This window comes from Panthera uncia, chromosome E3 (assembly GCF_023721935.1).
Source record: "Panthera uncia isolate 11264 chromosome E3, Puncia_PCG_1.0, whole genome shotgun sequence".
Classification (NCBI taxonomy): Eukaryota; Metazoa; Chordata; class Mammalia; order Carnivora; family Felidae; genus Panthera; species Panthera uncia.
In genome coordinates this window covers 33,733,330-33,752,123 of record NC_064815.1, presented here as the reverse complement: position 1 = coordinate 33,752,123, position 18,794 = coordinate 33,733,330, and the positions used below count along the sequence as shown (strand labels likewise).

Genomic DNA, 18,794 nt, shown 5'->3' with positions numbered 1-18,794 from the left:
GCAGCTGCTCGGCCTGGCCGTGCGCCTGGGCGGCGCCGCGCTCGCGCCCCACCTGGACGACGCCGGGAGGGTGCTGCGCTGCACGCTGCTCGACCCCTTCGCCGCCGTGCGCCGCGAGAGCTGCCAGTGCGCCGCCAGCCTGGCGCGCGCCACGCCGCGTCCCCCGTGGGCGCGGGGGTCGGGGTGGGGGCGCGGGCAGACACGGGCGCCGTCCCCGACGCCCGAAGCTGCGGCCGCTCCTCGCCGTTCGGTGGTTCGCAAAATGCAGAGTCGCGGAAACCCCGCCGAAATCGCCCAGAGGGTCTGGGACGCGGCGCGTTCCGGTAGCTGCTTCTCACCCGCGTGACGAACCCGGGCGCTGGTGGGAGCGCGCCCCGAGAATCACCGCCGCGGTCTCCCAGGCCTCGTCCCCATCGCTAAGCCTATCGGTCTTCCCTCTTTGGGTCGGAGCGCTGTCCTCCTGAATGGAGAGAGGCCACTTCTCACGTGTTTTCCTTTAATTCGTTCTCCATTATTTTAAGAATTCTAATCTGATCAGGACATTCCCTTTTTCTAAGTAGCTGTTTCTGCAGGATCTTGCCCCAGTTAACTTCTCCTTACTGCCTCAGACTGGGATGTGGAATGGTTGGAGGCCTCTACTTAGTCCCGTTGGGAAGGCTTCCTGTAGGAGGAAATATAGAGGTTGAAGATCTGTGATCTGTGGTCTGGAGGAAACCAGCTTTGAGGAATAAACAACTTGGTAGATGTGAGGAGCAGAAAGGAGGTCAAGATTGCTGGAGGGAAGAAAGGGGGGAAGCTGCTGCAGGTTTGAACTTAGTGTTAAATGCAATGGGGAGCCAGCGGGGGGTGTGGAGAAAGGGCGGGAGAGGCTCAGATTCTGATTTGTTTTTAAGTGTATTTATTTTTAATGTTTATTTATTTTTGAGACAGAGAAAGACAGAGCATGAATGGGGGAGGGTCAGAGAGAGGGAGACACAGAATCTGAAACAGGCTCCGGGCTCTGAGCTGTCAGCACAGAGCCCGATGCGGGGCTCGAACTCACGGACCGCGAGATCGTGACCTGAGCAAAGTCGGTGCTCAACCGACTGAGCCACCCAGGCGCCCCTAACGTGTATTTATTTTAGAGACAGAGAAACAGAGCACAAGTGGGGGAGGGGCAGAGAGACACAGAATCCCAAGCAGGCTCCAGGCTCTGAGCTGTCAGCACAGAGCCCGACGCCGGGCTTGAACGCACAAACTGGGAGATCATGACCTGAGCTGAAGTCGGATCCTTAACCGACTGAGCCACCCAGGCACCCCAGTTCTGATGTTTAAAAGATGACTGTGGTGCTCAGAGAATTGATCACCAAAGGTGGCAAGGGGAAATGAGAAAGTCAGTTGGGGCGAGAGTTAATCCATACTTAGATGATGGTTGGCTTGGACTTGTGGGGGTGAGCGGTCGGCTAACAGACATGGAAGAAAGTGGATGGATGGATGGATGTCGGGCATGGAGCGGGCAGGGTGTCCTGTTGAACTGGGTGGGGGATGGGGGAGAAGGAGGTTTGGGTGGACAGGAGACAAAGAAGAATGAATGAGGCTTCTTTTCACCCCTTGCCATTAGGGACCGTCAAGATTTCCATTGTGAGTGACAAGTTTGGATTCAAATAGTACAGAATTTCTTTTTTTTTTAAATTTTTTTTTCAACGTTTTTTATTTATTTTTGGGACAGAGAGAGACAGAGCATGAACGGGGGAGGGGCAGAGAGAGAGGGAGACACAGAATCGGAAACAGGCTCCAGGCTCCGAGCCATCAGCCCAGAGCCCGACGCGGGGCTCGAACTCACGGACCGCGAGATCGTGACCTGGCTGAAGTCGGACGCCCAACCGACTGCGCCACCCAGGCGCCCCTAAATAGTACAGAATTTCTAAGAGAGCTGGGTTTGAGGCTTGGGCTGGAGACAGCCTTTGGGAATTACAAGCTTTTATTTATTTTTTTTTTAATTTTTTTTAATGTTTATTTTTGAGACGGAGAGAGACAGAACATGAGCGGGGGAGGGGCAGAGAGAGAGAGAGAGGGAGACACAATCCGAAGCAGGCTCCAGGCTCCAAGCTGTCAGCACAGAGCCCGACGTGGGGCTCGAACTCACAAACTGTGAGATCATGACCTGAGCCGAAGTCGGACGCTTAACCGACTGAGCCACCCAGGCGCCCCAAGGGAATTACAAGCTTTTAACACATTTCTCATTGACCCCCAACCACTTCGCTCCCTGGTCTGTGTGTCAGCCAGGGTGACGGCTTCTGCCTTGCAGCCTTTGTGTGTTCCCTCACTGGATTGTAAGTTCTGGAAGGGTGGGGCAGTGCCTGCCCGCATCCTAGGTGCCCGCTCATTTCCGAGCGAGGGACGGTTCCTTGTGCTTGAAGGACGTCCCTCCTCCAAACCCTCTACTCTGCCGGCTCCCCGTGAGGACCCTCTCCTGGATCCACACCACACTGGGCAGCGCTAGGTCAATATCCCGCCTTGATCTGAGGCCCTCAGGGCGAAAGAACTCAGCTACAGCATCACCGAAGTAGCCGTCTGTGGTTGTGTCTCCGGCAGCGGCAGAACTGAAATCAGAACTCCAACACCAGCGGGCCGGCCTACCTGCCAGAGACATCCCAGTTCTGATTTTGTGCGAGGCCCGGACAAGTAGGAAGTGGAGTGGCTTCACCCCAAGTGATGTCGGCCCTGTTCCCTGTGTAGCGCCAGCCATCTGGCTTCGAGGCACAGCCAGTGTGGGGGCTTGGGCAGCGTGCTCCAGGCTCCGTTTCTCTCCTTTGGTTGGCATCCCTCTTGGGCACCCAGTGCCACTGCTGTCAGCCTCACGCTCTCCTCGTAGCTCCTGCCTTCGGCCGAGAGGGAGTCAAGCCCCTGGCCTTTTCCTTTCGTGCCGCCTGGGCCACACGCCAGTCCTGTGCCTCTCCCGGCGCCAGGGGGCACACACCTGTGCTCGGCAGGCCGGTAGCAGGGACCTGGGTGGGGAGAGGGCGTTCCGGGACACGGTGGGGCCTGTCCTCCCAGGAGCCCGTGGAGGTAACTGGGTTCCTCCCCTGTCTCACAGACCACTTCCACATGCAGTCGGAGTCCTTGATCGGCCCCCTGATGCAGAGCATCTCACACCAGCACTGGAAGGTGCGGGTGGCTGTCATCGAGGCCACCGGCTCTGTGATCCAGTTTGGCAGCGGGAAGTCGGTGGACGACGTCCTCCCTCACTTTGCTCAGAGGCTCTTCGATGACGTCCCCCAGGTAACGAGTTTCTCCTCTAAGTGGTCCCCCCCCTCTTCACCGGGAACGCGCTATTTGTAACTTCTTTTTTTCTGTAAAACTCTTACCTGTTGCCCCGGACATCTTGCATCATTTGCCGTCACTGGGTGGTCTTGGTTCACGCCTCTGGGAAAACGGGGAGAGTTGAATTGTTTTAATATGTTCGTTGTTCTTCACTTGGGGGAACGTGGGACGGGAGTATTTCCTCCTTGGAAAACAGTCGAACTGTGTGTAGCGCGTGGTTTCAGAGGCGTCTGTGAGACGCACGTCCATCGAGGCGGATTGATGAACCCCAGCGGTTGGTGAACCAGACCTGCGAGGAGGAGGAGGAGGGGGGTCAGAATTGGTGTGTTGGGGTCATGTTTCTGTTGGGCCTTGGGACCCACCGAGAGAGAGACAGACCGAGACCAGAATGCTGGCTTTTCTGTTGGCAGAAGTCAGGTTGGAGGCTGGGTCATGGATGTGAGGCCACAGTTTGCTTATAGAACCTGAAGACCCCCGGCAACAACAAGGGGAGGAGAGCCACCCGCCCCCCAGAGGGAGGAGACGGGGAGGGGATCACTTAGGGGAGGGAGGAGACGGACGAGGGGGTCGCCCGGGGAGGGAGGGGCAGCGGTTGCTGGCAGAAGTCCCCCGAGTGGTTAGAAAGTGCCCCTGCCTGTGGCCGTGGGGGCATGAGGTGGCCCAAGGTGGCCAAGGACTGAGAAGCTGGTGCTATGGCCGCCTGGCCCCTGCTGTCCCGATGGGGGAGCACTTGTGTGCCGGCCCCTCCCCCATTGTCCACACACCGTCTCCTTTAACCCTTCACACCAGCTGCTCGCATGTCGCCTGCGGTCTAGAAATGGTGCTGCACGCTCAGGGTGGCCCCGCCGGAGCTGGCCCCCAGGGCCCAGGTGTGGTGACACTAGAGAGTGTTGCCCGGCACCATCCGGCCGCCTGGCCGCAGGCACGCTTCAGTTTCCTTCCAAGTTGCTTTGTTTGGTTTTATTTTTTTACGCAGCTTTATGGAGCAACAACTCACATAGTGTGCAAATCACTCATTTAAACGTTCAGCGTTTTTGGTATGTCATCTTTAGAGTGTTTGGTAAAATACGCGTAACGTAAAGTGGGCCATTTCTACCACTTTTGAGAGGGAGTTCGGACGCGTGAAGCGCATTCACGACGCGGTGGGACCGCCGCCGTTAACCACAACTTCTTCCCATCGCGCCCTCCCCCCTCCTCCCCGCCCCCACTCCCTGCCGCCCGTGAGCAGGACAGCGAGTGGTCTTGGTGGCTCTTCCACCGGGCGACGTGTTGCAGCGGGGGTCACGCTGTGTTCCTCCGTGAGGCTGAGGGATCGCCGTTGTGCGGTGGGCTGTATTCTGTCCCTTCACCCGTCGCCGGGCGCTTGTGCCAACGTGGGGACGCAGGTGTCTGAGCCCACCTTCGCTTCTCTGGGGCCCGGGCCGTAGACCCAGGAGTGGGGGTGCCGGGTCGTACGGTAACTGTCCGTTTAGCCTATGGAAGAGCCATCGGGCCACTCTCCGCGGTGGCCGCGCGCCTGGCATTCCCGGCGGCGGTGCGCGAGGGGTCCGCCCCCTCCACGTCCCCACGGCGCTTCTCCGGGGTCTGTGTGTGTCTATCGCCGTCCTGCCGGGTGCGAAGCGGCGTCTCAGTGTGGCCGTGACTCTGTTTCCCTGATGGTGAGTGACGTCGAGCATATTTTCGCGTGCTTGTTGCCGGATTGTCTCGCCTGACAGGCGAGAACGTTCAGCTCGGGGCCCCTGACAGTGTGGCCCGTAGGCACGTGTGCACACGTGCCCAGAAGGGGCCCTGATGCCTGTTGGGGTTGTGTGGACGGCTTAGAGCTTCTTACCACTTGCTGTTGGATGCCTGAGGAGGCAGAGGGGCTGGGGGTGGCCCCGGCACCCCTTGGGGACTGGAGGTGCCTCTCGGCAGGATGAGCCCCTCAGGGCTCTAGGGGCCAGGACAGAAGCCCCCCTCAGTTGCCCGCCTGTGACGTGCCAGCCGCCCAGGATGTCGCTTCAGGCCGTGTCCCTACACCCCAGGGTCAGAGAGCCCCTCCCTGCTCCCAACAACCTGCGGGCCGCTGAACTGGGGTGACTGGGGACGCGGCCCCCCCCCGCCGTGAGCTGGATGGGGTCGGCACCGGGCAGCATGGGAGGTGGGGACCGAGAGCAGAAGCGGGCTCTGCCCCAGGAGGGGGCGGGGCACTGGGTCGGCTGCAGCCTGGACTGGAGACCTGGTGCAGGAGGCGGGGGCCGAGGTGGATCCCGGTGGCAGACGGTGGTGCCGCCACCCCCGGGACGGCCTCCCTCCCGGCTTGTGCCAGGCGGACCCGGGGCGCGCGGGCAGGTGGAACAGCTTTCCTCGAAGGAGCGTGATGACCGCGTACGACAGCTCTGTCAACAGTGCTACTGAGTATCAGTCGGGAGCTTCCCGTAAACAGCCTGGTTGTGTCGCAGGCCCCGTGAGTGTGGACCTGTGAGGATGGGTGTCGACAGGTCCCTGTGAACCCTGTGGCTGCGTGTCAACGGACAGGTCCCTGAGAACGGCACGGCCGTTGCTGCCGTCAGGGGCAACATTCCGCCTCCTTGGTGACGGAGTTTTCCAGACTTGGGGCTGCAACTCTTTCTTGTGATTTAGTGTTCCAGAAACACTGTCCGTTATTAAAGCTGTCTTTATTTTCGTTTCTTCCCGGTGGGATTTGATCTGCTCTGCACAATTTCCAGGGCCGATCGAGGTAGGATTTCCAATCCACCCTGGAGCTGGCCACCAGCTTTCTCGCCGATGAGGGGTCCTGTCAGCGGGGTGCCCAGCAAGTTCCTCGCAGTGAGTTGGTAGGGAAGTCACTGGCTACCCCTTATGCGTCTGCACGGGGTCTCAGGCCCTCGTGGTCCCGGGCTCCGCGGGTGTTTCTGCGGTTTCAGGGGCCGGGCCTCTTGCGGACCCGCGGTCCCGTGGACAGCCCGGGGCTGTGTCCGGATCTCCCCACGCTCCACGTGGAAGGTGAGCATCTCCCTGCTCCGTAACTTGTGGAAAACATCCCGCAGCTACTGTCCTACGGCTTTTGCCGGACCATATCCTGGGTCACCCCACTGCAGGGCAGGTGGCTGCCAGAAGTAACTTAGTAGAGGTGTTTCGCCCAAATTGACCCTTTCGGTCTGTGTGGCCCTCCCGTGCAGAGGAGACCGTGAGGACCCCCCGTCTCACAGGTGGGGAAGCGGGGCACAGAGGGGCACGGAGCTTGCCCCGGGGGCAAGGGGGCTCAGAACGTGGGCGGTAGGTCCCGGAATTCCTGCTCTGGACGTCCGTCACCTCAGGTCTCAGGGACATGTCTGGGCATGTGGGAAGAGGGTGTCCCAGCGCGGCAGGGCTGAGGTGGCTTCCTCTGAAACCCGTCCTCCGCACGCGCCAACCGCGAGGGGAGGCACGGCCGGGGTTCTGCCCCTGGCCATAGTCCTCCGTGTCCTTACTGCCCTCGGGTGCCCCTGGGGTCAGCCTCATCTTCACGCACCCCTGCGTGTTGCGGGTGATGACGTCTCAGCCAGAAGCTGGGATTGTGTGTGCTCTCCGCGGTCTGGGTAAGACGCGCCGACCCCGTTACGGAAGCGCCTGGGACCCGGGACCCGCCTGGGTGCCGCGCGGGGCCCTGCCCGGGAATGCCTGGCTCGGCAATGCCTGGCTCGGCAGGCTGGAGCTCGGCCGCCCCGCCTGCACCCCTGCCGCCGGCCCAGCGGGCGTCCAGGCCCACCAGCCTCGGGGGGGGCCGTCCCCAGGCCCCGCCTTCTGCCAGCTCCCCGGTGGAGCAGAGATGTGGGCGGGCCCTGCCCCCGCCCTGCGAGGACCTCACTGGTGCTGAGGGGTGATGGGTGTGGGGACGGAGCGGTGCCTGAGGAGAGGACGGTGCGCCCCCAGCGGTTCTGGGGACTTTCGAGGCTGTGGGAGGGGATGTGATGAACTGCAGACCCCGGGTGGAGTCCTGCCGCGGGGCACCGAGCGGGTGTCGGAGTCCTGCGTTCGGTCAGAACAGCCTGAGACTGGGAGCCTGTCGCTCTTGTGGAGCAGGGTACTCTCTGGTGGCAGGTCTCGATTTCACCGCAGGAGCGAGAAGATCTGGGACCTGTGCGCAGGGGAAATGGGGTCCCCGTGTGCTCTGCCGTTATGGTGACCTTCCCGCCTTCTCCCTCCGCCTCCCACCTCATGACCTTCCTGCCTTCCCCCTCCACCTCCCGCCTTCCCCCTCCACCTCCCGCCTTGTGACCTTCCCTCCTTCCCCCTCCTGCCTCGTGACCTTCCCGCCTTCCCCCTCCCACCTCATGACCGGGAATTCCCGCCTTCCTCCTCCACCTCCCGCTTTGTGACCTTCCCTCCTACCCCCTCCCGCCTCCTGACCTTCCCGCCTGGTGACCTTCCCGCCTTCTCCCTCCGCCTCCCACCTCATGACCTTCCTGCCTTCCCCCTCCTTCTCTCGCCTGGTGACTTTCCTGCCTTGCGACCTTCCTGCCTTCCCCCTCCCATCTCGTGACCTTCCCGCCTCCCCCCTCTGCTTCCCGCCTCGTGACCTTCCGCTTCCCACCTCGTGATCTTCCCGCCTTCCCTGTCTGTTTCCCGCCTCCTGCCCCTGACGTTAAAATGAAGGAAAACTGGCAACAGATACAGCGGCTGTTCAGGTCCAATGCATACTTAGGAAATATTATGTTGAACCTTTTTCAGGATTAAGAACTAAAAATGTTACAGGTTAAGTTGAAACCCTTTCTGCTAATTTTTTTAACTGAATTTATTTATTTTTTTTTCAACGTTTTTTTTTATTTATTTTTGGGACAGAGAGAGACAGAGCATGAACGGGGGAGGGGCAGAGAGAGAGGGAGACAGAATCGGAAGCAGGCTCCAGGCTCTGAGCCTTCAGCCCAGAGCCTGACGCGGGGCTCGAACTCACGGACCGCAAGATCGTGACCTGGCTGAAGTCGGACGCTTAACCGACTGCGCCACCCAGGCGCCCCTTAACTGAATTTAAATACTGTATACTTGAAACAGAATTTGCTGTGTTATTAAAATATTGTGTTGAGGGGCACCTGGGTGGCTCGGTTGGTTAAGCATCTGACTCTGGATCTCAGCTCAGGTCTTGACCTCAGGGTCGTGAATTTGAGCCCCTTGTTGGGCTCTGTGCTAGGTGTGGAGCCTACTGAAAAATTTTTTAAATAAAATAACAAAATATATTATTGTGTTGATACTATTAAAAAAGTTTTTTATTGGGGCACCTGGGTGGCTCAGTCGGTTAAACGTCCGACTTCGGCTCAGGTCATGATCTCGCGGTCCGTGAGTTAGAGCCCCGTGTCGGGCTCTGTGCTGACAGCTCAGAGCCTGGAGCCTGCTTCAGATTCTGTGTCTCCCTCTCTCTGACCCTCCCCTGTTCATGCTCTGTCTCTCCCTGTCTCAAAAATAAATAAAAACGTTAAAAAAAATTTTTAAAAATAAAAAAAATTAAAAAAAAGTTTTTTATTATAAAGATGGGGCTTACTTGAAATGATGTAAGATGCGTAAAATTCAAGGCATTTGGTGAGCATGGGCCGTGATGTGCTGCGGAACGATTTCACATGAGACGGTTAATTACACTCAGGCCCTGGACAGAAAGACCCCGAGCCCCCAAGCGTGAACTGCTCAAGCTCCAGGGAAAGGTGACTTCCTCCAACTGCTTTCGAGTCTGGTGGGATGACGAGTGCCAGTCTGCTGAGGAGTTGGCCTTACTAGCCTCTGCTGAGAGCAGGGTACGGAAATAAACGGGCTCCTTACAAGAGCCGGGCGGTTCACTGGGTCCCTGAGACGCTCCAGTTAAAGGAGAGTGGGACGTTCTCTTCTGTGTTCACATGCTGTGTTAAGTACACGGCTCTTCCCCCGTGGCTGTCGGTGCCCGGTCTCTCTGGCCCAGCCCCCCCGGTCCGCAGCCTGACTCGGAGAGGAAGAACTCTCAGTTCATTCTGCTTTTTCTCCTTTAGTTGAAAGATTTCCTGCTTAGTCAAACTGTTACTTGGCAACTCTGCTCAGTGCTGTTTTCCTGAGCCGAAAGGGGTAATTTGTCTCGTGATGACGGGGATCGGCAGGTTTCTGGCGACACCAGCTTGAGGCTGGGGGAGGCCGGCCCTCGGGCTCTCCCAGCTCACGAGGGGAGACACCTGAAGTCTCCAACCTGCAAAATGCCTGGATCTTGGGGGACATTGCAGTGACTGTCGGGAGAGCGCAGCCGGACGGTCTGGAGGGTCCGGCAGGTCCCTGACCCCCAGCGGCCGGGACACGCCTTCGCTGCAGGGGCCGGCCCCCTGGAGTCTGGTGGTCCCGAGCGCCTGCCATCCTGCAGAGGCCCCAGTCGTTCCCCGTGTTCGGGCACCCAGCAGGGTGGCAGGTAGGCCCTCGTCAGACAGGCTCTCGGGCGCCACCAGCTCAAGGTGTTGGCTGAGCTTCGAGGGTCTCGCCTGCTGCTTGTACTTTTGCCCTGAGGCACGTTGATTCCTCAGGAGTCCCTCGGGGCCCCGGGGTCACGCAGGAGGACCTCACGGAGAGATTGCTCTATGCTACTCTGTCCTCGGCGGCACAGTCGGCGTGGGGCGGCTGTGGGTGTCCATTTGTAGGTACCGGGGCCTCTGATCGCTGGGAGCACGTCTCAGATTCTCCGGGATCCTTAGCTGCAGTTTTGACTGTTAATAATTTCACGAGAAGTTCAACAGTAGTGCGGAGCCCCAACCGCCCCTCCCTTAGTCGTTCCTGTTTACACCCACGGGCCGCTGGGATTAGTGAGCCAGGTGCCTGGCCCTCCTGTGCGTCAAGCCCCGCCCCAGGTGCCTTCCTCCCTGGCCGGAGGCCAGCGTCCTGTTCTCCCATTTTGGAGAAGGGAGAGTGAGCTTCAGGGAGGTCGGCGGCCGCATGGCCCATTCCCGGTGCAGGTGCCTGAACATGAGCGTGGGCTCCCCGCGCTGGTCCCCCGACCTGTGAGCGGCGGGGGCGTCACTGCTACGGCACACCCGCCAGGGGGCCCCTGCAAGCGCAGCCCCAGCCAGTGGTGGGCACGTACCCCGGCCGCCTGCCCAGGGTAACACAGCCCTCGGAGGGGGGCGGTGGCGCTCCCGCGCTCCCCAGGATCGGGCGCAGGCTGGGGCTCAGCCCATCCTGCTCTCCTCCCACGACTCCAGGCTGGCTGAGTCCCCGCCCCGGGCTCTGTTCTGAGGGATCTGGGCCTCAGGCACCTCGTTTCTTCCCTGTGGCAGGCAAAGTGGGCAGAGGCCTGCAGGCCGCCTTGGCACACGGCCAGAACCAGGGGCCCCCTGTTGGCCTCCTCAGGAGGCCCTCGCGCTCCGGGGCCTGAGGCCTTGGCGGTGTGGCCTCTGCAGGCTGACGTTTCGCGGGGGCTCGCCCACGGCCCATTTGAATACCCGCGGTGAGACAGCGCCCAGCCCGGGGGGTTCCCACACCGAAGGCCCTGCCGGCGAGACCCGTGGGACCTGCTGCAGCCAGCAGAGGACCAGGCCAGAGCCCGGGAGACTCGGGCTCACGCCCACGAGATGGGGCAGTCCTGGCGTTTCCTCCGCCAGCCCGCGGTGTGGACGGCAGAGACGCTCTGGGACCCCAGGCGGGCGTCGGGCCAGGATGGCAGCGCCCGAGCTCGCTGCAGGGTCTGCGCGGCGGGTGCCCCCTGCACGTCCTGTGCCCGGCTGAAGCCCTTCCCCCCCAACACTTCCTTCGCGTGCAGGTGCGGCAGGCGGTGACTTGTGTGGTGGGGGGCTGGCTGCTGGACCTGCGGGACCGCTACTCCTTCTTCCACAAGCTGATCCCACTGTTGCTTAGCAGCCTCGAGGACGACATCCCTGAGATCGCGTAAGTACGGAGCTCATGCTGGTGGCCGCCGCTCTGGGCGAGGCCCGGGCCGGCCGGGTGCAGGTCCCCGTGTTTCCGGGACCGTCAGGGGCCCCTCCGAAGGTGTCACTTACAGCAGTGGTGCTGTGTCTGCTGCGGAGTCCCTCCTGGAGCCCGCCTCGTCCCCTCTGTCCTGTTTGCTGTGGGATCGTGTGTCCCACGGGACCCATCTGCGGCTTTTAAATAGTCGAGAGTTCCCGGTGCTTCGGGCACATCAGGGAGTCCATCTGGGTTTAGCGCCATGAGCAGAGCCGTCAGAAGCCCTCAGAGTTCCCAGCGCCCTCGGGGGCAGACGTGGCTCCGGCCTTCCGCATGCCCGCCTGACGCGCGTGTTGTGCCGCAGGCTCGCGGCCGCCAGCCTCTGGGAGAAGGTGGGCCTGCAGTGGCAGAGGGAGAACGAAGACGACCTCAAAGATAAGCTGGACTTCGCCTCGCCCCCTCCAGCCCACCACCCCTCGCCAGGTGAGTGTGGGCCGCCCGGGCGGGTGAGGGGTTCTGTGGCGGGGCTGGGGCGCGGGCCCGCACAGTAGAGCGTGCTGGAGACCCGGCCCAGGACACCTCCCTGGGGCCTTCCCCTCTGGGCCCGCTGCGGGTGTCGGGGATACGTCAGGCCGCGAAGCCGTGGGCGGCGGCTGCTGGCCGTGGCAGGAATTGTGGGAGCAGGCGGTGCTGTCACTTTACAAGAGAACCTGTGAACTGCACCCAAAATGCAGTTACAGGGGAAGAGCAGGGCCCGGGCCAGGGGCGCGCTCAGAACAGAGGCGCCCCCACAGCCTCCCTGTGGGTCCCTGCCACACCGCGAGCACACACGTGTCGTCGTCGGCGCGTCCCGGGCACGCGAGCCAGGCCGGGCGGAGCCACCCCCCGGAGCCGTCCCTCCTCCCTGCCCCACGGACCCACGTGCCGAGCAGCACTTTCCGCCGGGGACGCAGCGTTTCCTGCTGCGGCCTGTCTGCAGCGCGTCTCCTTCAAACACAACGCTGGCGAGGGCCACGGTGGTGAAGATGCGCGGTCGGACCATAGCGGCCACGAGGAGCCCGCCGCGTGAGGGCCGCGCGGACACCTGCCACGACAGGGGCTCCGAGGCCGGCTTGGGAGCGGCCCCCCAGCCCCCCAGCCCTGTGACCCCTTCCGGTGTGTGCTCAGCTGCTACAGGGGGGATCACACAGGTTGTAGAAAGGGCCAACTTCAGCGGCTAGCGGGGTTTTGCTGCCTTAGTAAAGTTTGACGGCGCGGCGTCTTTTTAAAGCGTGGACCTTCGACGTAGAGCTCGCTGTGATTTTATTTTTAAACGCGCCCTCATCGCCTGTGAAGGAAGCCGAGCTCCGAAGGCGCCTTCCTGCCCTCCGCTGCCTGGAGGCAGCATCTCGCCACTTGGCCCGGCGGGAGACCACACTCCGCTTGCCGACGGGCCGTCCCGGCCGCCTTCTCACCGCGGACGGGAAATGACGACCGCCCTGGGACGTGAGGTCGGGACGCCTCCCTCCCCGGTCCTGGACAAACCTGAGGTTCTCGGCCGACAGCTCCCCACGTGTCACATGGGTCTCCGCCCAGGAGTGGTCAGCCTGTCGCCCTGCCCCCCCTCCCCCGGCTACCCGCGTGCACGCGGGGCCGTCCTCCCACTGCAGGGACATTTTGTCCGGTGTGGGCGCGGTGCTGGGTCATCTCCCGGGTCACGCAGGGCTCAGGGGCACGCAGGCTAGTGGCTCTCAGGCTCCGAGACACGCAGGCTGGTGGCTCTCAGGCTCCGAGACAGCCACCTCCCAGAGGCTTGTTTCAGTCCCACCGGAACGAGTTTGGAACAAATTCCAATCGTGGTTAGTGGCATGAGCACTAGATTTTGTTAGATTGTTAGCATTTTTCTCCTAAAATTACTTCTTTGTAATTAGACTTTCAAATCTAAGTTTTAAGATTTTTTTTTTTTTTTTTACACCATTTCATACACCAGATTTCACGAGCCACCCCAGGCCCTGCCGCCCGCCTCCCCTCGACTCGTGACACGGCCGTGAGATCATTTCTGTTTGCACGTTCACCATTCCCACAGAAGGCTCCCTAGGGTGGGGGCCTACCTTCCTGCCTCAGGAAGCATCTCCTTCTGTGGACATGCCTCAGTTTACCTACCGCTGGAGCCAGGATGTTTAGGTCATTTCTGGGTTTGGGTGATTTCGATTAAGGCCTGTCTGAGCACCTGCGTCCGGGTCTCTGCATGAACTATGTGCTCTCTCGGTTAAGCCCCAGGGAGTGGGTGCTGCCATTCTCTCTGTCTCTCTGTCTCTCGCTCTCTTTCTGTCTCTCAGTCTGTGTCTGTGTGTCTCTTTCTGTGTCTCTATCTTTCTGTGTCTCTCTCTGTCTCTGTGTCTCTGTCTTTGTCTTCTCTGTCTCTGTTTCTCTGTGTGTCTGTCTCTCAATCTCTGTGTGTCTCTCTCTTTCAGTCTCTTTCTCTGTCTCTGTCTCCATGTCTCTCTGTATCTCTCTCAGTCTGTGTCTCTCTCTCTGTTTGTCTCAGTCTCTTTTTCTCTCTCTCTCTGTCTCTGTGTCTCTCTGTATCTCTCTCTCTCAGTCTGTGTCTCTCTCTCTCTCTCTCTCTCTCTCTCTCTCTGTTTCTCTCAGTCTCTTTTTCTCTCTCTGTCTCTGTGTCTCTCTGTCTCTGGGTGTCTCTCTGTGTCCTCTCTCTCAGTCTCTGTTTCTCTGTGTCTCTCTGTCTGTCAGCTGCGTGTCTGCGTCCCACCTGCAGGGGGCAGGTCGCTGTTGGTCCTGGTCAGCACACGCCGTGGCATTGGGTCTGCTGTTCGGCCGTCCTCACGGGCGTGTCGTGGCTCTAATCTGACTTCAGCATCTGTCGTGCACTCACGCCCCGTGCTCATCCACGCGTCGTCTTGGGTCGAGTGCCCAGATCTGTCGTCCGGGTTAAATTGGGTTGTTTGTTGTCTGACTGTCGAGTCGTGAGGATTCCTCACGCGTTCTGGGCACGGGCCTCTGTCGGCTCTGTGTCCTGCGCCCCTTCTCTCTGGCCGGACTGCCTTTGGAGTCCCCAGCTTGCCCGCGGCCGGTGGCCCTGGCGGGGCCTGCTCCGCTCACTCTGACTCGCGGAAGGAGACCCCCTCCTGCTCACGGGCCTCTCGCTGTCCCTGACCCCGTGCTTCCGTGAGCGGACGGACGGATTTGAGGAGGTGCGCAGCTCACTGCCGAGGGACCTTCGTCCTGTCACATCGGGGTTCGGACCAGGCGCGCGTAGCACGGGCCATCATCGTCACCCCACGGTTTGCCATTAGTTTGACAAACCAAGTGTCCTGTTGCAGCACAGAAATCAATCTCCACTTTTAGAACCAGCTACGTCCCGGAGTCAGCCGCTCGCTGAACCAAGAAGTGCAGGTTCGTGCTTGCAGAGGACGTGCCCATCCGTCGCGCCCTCGAACCGTGGGTTCCGGAGTCCCTTCTCCCGGAAATTTTCCTCCTGTGAACACTGTTGTCCTTGGTGCCGCTTGAGCGAAGAGGAAAGCATTTCCTCGTGACAGTGACCGGCTTGCCAGACCTTTTGACGCAAGAGAGAACAGAGTTGGTTTTTCCCCGGCTTAGAAATAAGTAGAGTGCCGTTTGAATAAACACCGTTGTCACGTGAGCGCTTTCACGGTGATGCCCTTCAGGGTTTTCGTGTTCTTTGCAGAGCTCAGACCTGCTCTGCTTGCCTGTTTCGTCCAGGTATCTGGAGAGGTGGCAGTGGTCAGGAGAGTCACATTGTGCGGAGGAGAGATGGGCGGGCATGGGGGGCGGGGGCGGGTTTGCACCGTGTGCAACCAAGCGAGGGTCCGTGGCGCACAGCACAGCCACTCGGAGCCTTGGGTGCTGGGGGAGCAGGGGCTCCGGGACACGGGCGGGGTCCCACTGCTCAGAAGGCTGGGCGAACCTGGTTTTCTCCTTATCGGAGGTGAGGCGCCCAGGCCCAAAGCAGGGAGCGGCTGGTCCACAGGCAGGGAGTCAGGACCGGCACCCGCCTGAGCCACGTTGGGGCTTAGGACACGCGTGTGTGTCCTTGGTGACCCTCCCCAGCCTTCCCGCTGACCGCCGCCCCCTGCACTTCTTGAGGAGGGGCGGTCTCTGGTCGACTCTCAGCCGCGCCCACGGGAACCTCGTGCAGAAGCCCGAGTGTCACCCTGCCTGTTTGTGGTGCCTCATAAACCCACACGCGTTCAGGGCAGACCTGGTGGCACTTAGATACGTGCGTTAAAAAGCTGCCGAGCTGTTTTTCTGCCCACAATTAAGTTGCGCTTTGCCTGATGGAGCAAAAACTAAGCCAACGTAACGTTCTGCGTGCTTCTGGCCCAGCTTAGTCAAGGCTTTGCGTCGACCCCTCCTTGAGTTAAAACTCCAGCACAGTGGGGGCGCTCTGCCCATTTGCAGACCGCGCCCCTCCCTCCCCCAGGATGGGTCTCGGCCGCTGCGTCTGCACCAGGGGCGTCACCCACAGGCCTGGCAGCCCCCGGGCACCCACCCAGCCCGATGATAAAGCCCCAGGTCAGCTGGTGGGAAAAACGACCTCGGGATGAATCAAGGACACCTACAGGGAAGACAGAACACCTGCGCTTTGAGCCAGGATTTGAACTTTGACCTCAGACCCAGAGGTCACCACTCCCAGAGCCTGTCTGCCTCCAGTGCGCACAGACTCGACACCCAGCTGGCTCTGACCCTCCTTCGCAGCCCACCTTTACAGTGTCACCCCCAGAGGCGACACGAGGTTGCTGTGTTACTCCTGACCTTCACTTTGGTTTCTAGCGAGGTGAAGCAATTGTCTGTGGCCGTCGGTTAATTTTGTTTCAATTATGAAAACAAATTGGCTGTACGAGCGTCTGTCTGGCCTGCTTGCTGTAAGGTTGAGCAAGGCTGGTAACGGCGGCTGGTTCTGTGGGGCCGAGCCAGCACGCCGGCCGCCCTCTGTCCGCTTGAGCTGCCTCTGCATGCCCGGGACTTTTCAGGGACAAGATGAGAAGATAGCGGCTGAGCTGCAGTCTGGACTCTGGACATGAGTCGATCACTCGGGCCTCGGGGCGCTTCCCCGGATTCCAGGACAAACAGGAACGCTGACCTTGCGTGGTTTCCTAAGTCAACAGTAATCGCGACGTGGGGAAAGAGAAGCCTCACGCGGTGCCGGTGCGAAGGTAAAAAATGGTGCCGCTGCTTTGGAAAAGTTTGGGAGCGTCTTCAAGTGTTAAACACGCAGTTACCATGTGACCCCGCTGTCCCAACCCAGATGAACCTGCACTTCCCACGCGATCACGTGACCCCACCGTCCCAGCCCGGAAGAATGCTCGACAAGACACGGACGTGCGTGCTCACAGCAGCACCGTTTATAACAGCCCCAAAGTGGGAACACCCAGGGTCCACCAGCTGGTTGGACCACAAGTCGTGTCTGCTGCCACCGTGGAACAGCACCTGGCCATGAAGAGGAGTGTTCTGACGTGTGCCCCGACATGAATGACTCAGAAACGTCGTGTTTAGTGAACGGGCTCGGTCACGTGAGCCCTCTAGAAGAGGTGGAAGGGTAGGCGGGGAAAGCTGACTCGGGGCAGGGGAGGGGCTGGCGGCCAGCAGCACGGGGCTGTGTGGGCTGGGGTACCACTGGGGGGAGCCCCTCTGTGCACAGGGCCGCGGGTAGCTTCCAAGGCAGGTAGATCACAGCTCGGCAGCGCCGCGAAGCCCGCAAGGCGTGTCAGGGTTAGCAGGCTGTTGGTGGGTCCAGTGAGCATGTACCGGGGGCTCCCGCCCCATGGTGCAGAATATGGTGGCTCGACGGCCTCTTGCCCCGCTCAGGGCTCGGTCTCCGGGGACGGCCCTCGCGTGATGGGACTCTGGAGCCGCGGCACCCGAGGGCGCAGGTGCCGGGGAGGCCCAGCACCCTGACGGCGGACTGCTGGAGGGGCTGTAGTTTGGGGTCAGGTCTGAGTTGAACATCTGGGACGTGGGCGCTCTGAGGGTAGAGCCAGGTCCGGGGCCGCCCCGGCCACAGGCTGCCACTCGCCCAGGCCCGTTTCTCCCTCACATCCTGTTTACTTCGTTTATATATTCTCCAGGAGGCCACACGGGGATGCACACACCCAGAGGGAGTGGGAGGGTTTACTTCCGCCAAAGTGATCGTTTTGGAGATAACAGCTATGGAAACTTCTAGGTGCCAGCTGTTTGAATGTGCCTCACTGTATCCCTGTCTCTGTCTAAGCACAGCCTGGACCTAAATGTAAGGAAAGGACACACCACCTGTGCCCCCAGACCCAGAGGCTCTCCCGGGATTAGAATGCCTGCACCCACAGGTGCTCGCAGAGCCACCGGACGGGAGCCGCCCATGGCCCTGGGGCTGGAGAGCACAGAGCACACCACGAAGACCTGCGTGTGCAGAGCGGCCCTGCATGTGCCGTGGGGAGAGCGTGTGCCCCAGAGCACCGGGAACAGCCAGGCACAGAGGCGTGTGCCCTGGTTTCTGGGGCCAGGGGTAGCAGGTGCATTTCGTGTCCCCCCGGGCCACCTAGTTCATCCTCCCCAGCTACTCGATTGGCTGTTTCGTTTTGCAAATCGAGGACACCAAGGATCAGTCCGTAGATGACGGTGCTCTGTACCACCTGCTGCTTGAGACCACAGCCTGGGTTCTCCTCGCGTCCTGCAGTGCAGCACTGAGCACGAGGACTGTACCGACACGGGGTGTCCTCTGCCGTCCGGGACAGCAGCCGCCAGCTGTGGGCGGCTACTGAGCACTTGAAATGTTCTTCGGGGACCGAGAAACCGGATTTTAATTCATTTAAGCCTAACAAACTTCAAACAGCCATGTTGGTTAGCAGCTACCAGGCTGGAAATTGCAATTCTAGAGTCTAGAGTGGGATTCAGCCGACTCTTTCTGTGAAAGACCATACGGTCGGTATATCAGGCTTGGGAGGCCACGTGTGTGCCACAGCTGGTCCACTTGCTCTGGTGATGTCACAGCGGCCCTAGACAATAGTAAATGAGCAGGGGCAGCCGCATCCCCGCTATCACTCAATTTACAGAAAGAGGCAGCACGCCACGTGTGGCTCCTGGACCCCTGGTCCGGAAGAGTATGGTCACCTCTGCTCCATTAACCAGCACAGGAAGGTAGGCTTCAGAACCCAGATGTAGTGAGGCCCCGTGTTTCTGCGAAAATGCCTCGTGGCCCCTTGTCACCTGCCACCCTGCTTCATGTCCCCTCATCTGACAGGCTTCCCACACTGGATGCATCATTAGGAAGAAAGGTATTTCTTGTTTATTTGTTGTTGGCGAAATTACAGCAGGCTCACTTCAGCAGCCAACAAGGAATCGCCTGGAACTAATTCCCTAATACAGCACGAGAACAGAAAAGTAACCGGGAAGACCTGGAAATGGGGCCTCCTGGTGCATACTGTTGCTTTTCCGAAAACACAGCCTTTGAACTTTGATCTCAGTTTCCTTTCTGCCTTTACAGTTTTGAATTTTCATGAAGTTTTCGTTTGAATTCCGGTTAGTTACCGTGCAGTGTAACGTTTTCAGGCGTACAGAGTAGTGATCACACTGCGCATACCACCTGCTGCCCATCACAGGTGCGTCCTTTACCCCATCGCCTGTCCCCCCCCCCCCCC

The 18,794-nt window shown here is 60.2% G+C and overlaps 1 protein-coding gene across 1 annotated transcript in view; it reads left to right on the top strand.

The window, feature by feature from the left end:
* Positions 1 to 18,794, top strand: part of DNAAF5 (dynein axonemal assembly factor 5) — a 48,108-nt gene that overhangs the window by 732 nt on the left and 28,582 nt on the right. The window contains exons 2-5 of the mRNA XM_049639134.1: positions 5 to 158; positions 3,077 to 3,261; positions 11,021 to 11,145; positions 11,528 to 11,646. Coding sequence (XP_049495091.1) covers positions 5 to 158; positions 3,077 to 3,261; positions 11,021 to 11,145; positions 11,528 to 11,646 — 583 coding nt within the window. The remainder of the gene's footprint in view (positions 1 to 4; positions 159 to 3,076; positions 3,262 to 11,020; positions 11,146 to 11,527; positions 11,647 to 18,794) is intronic.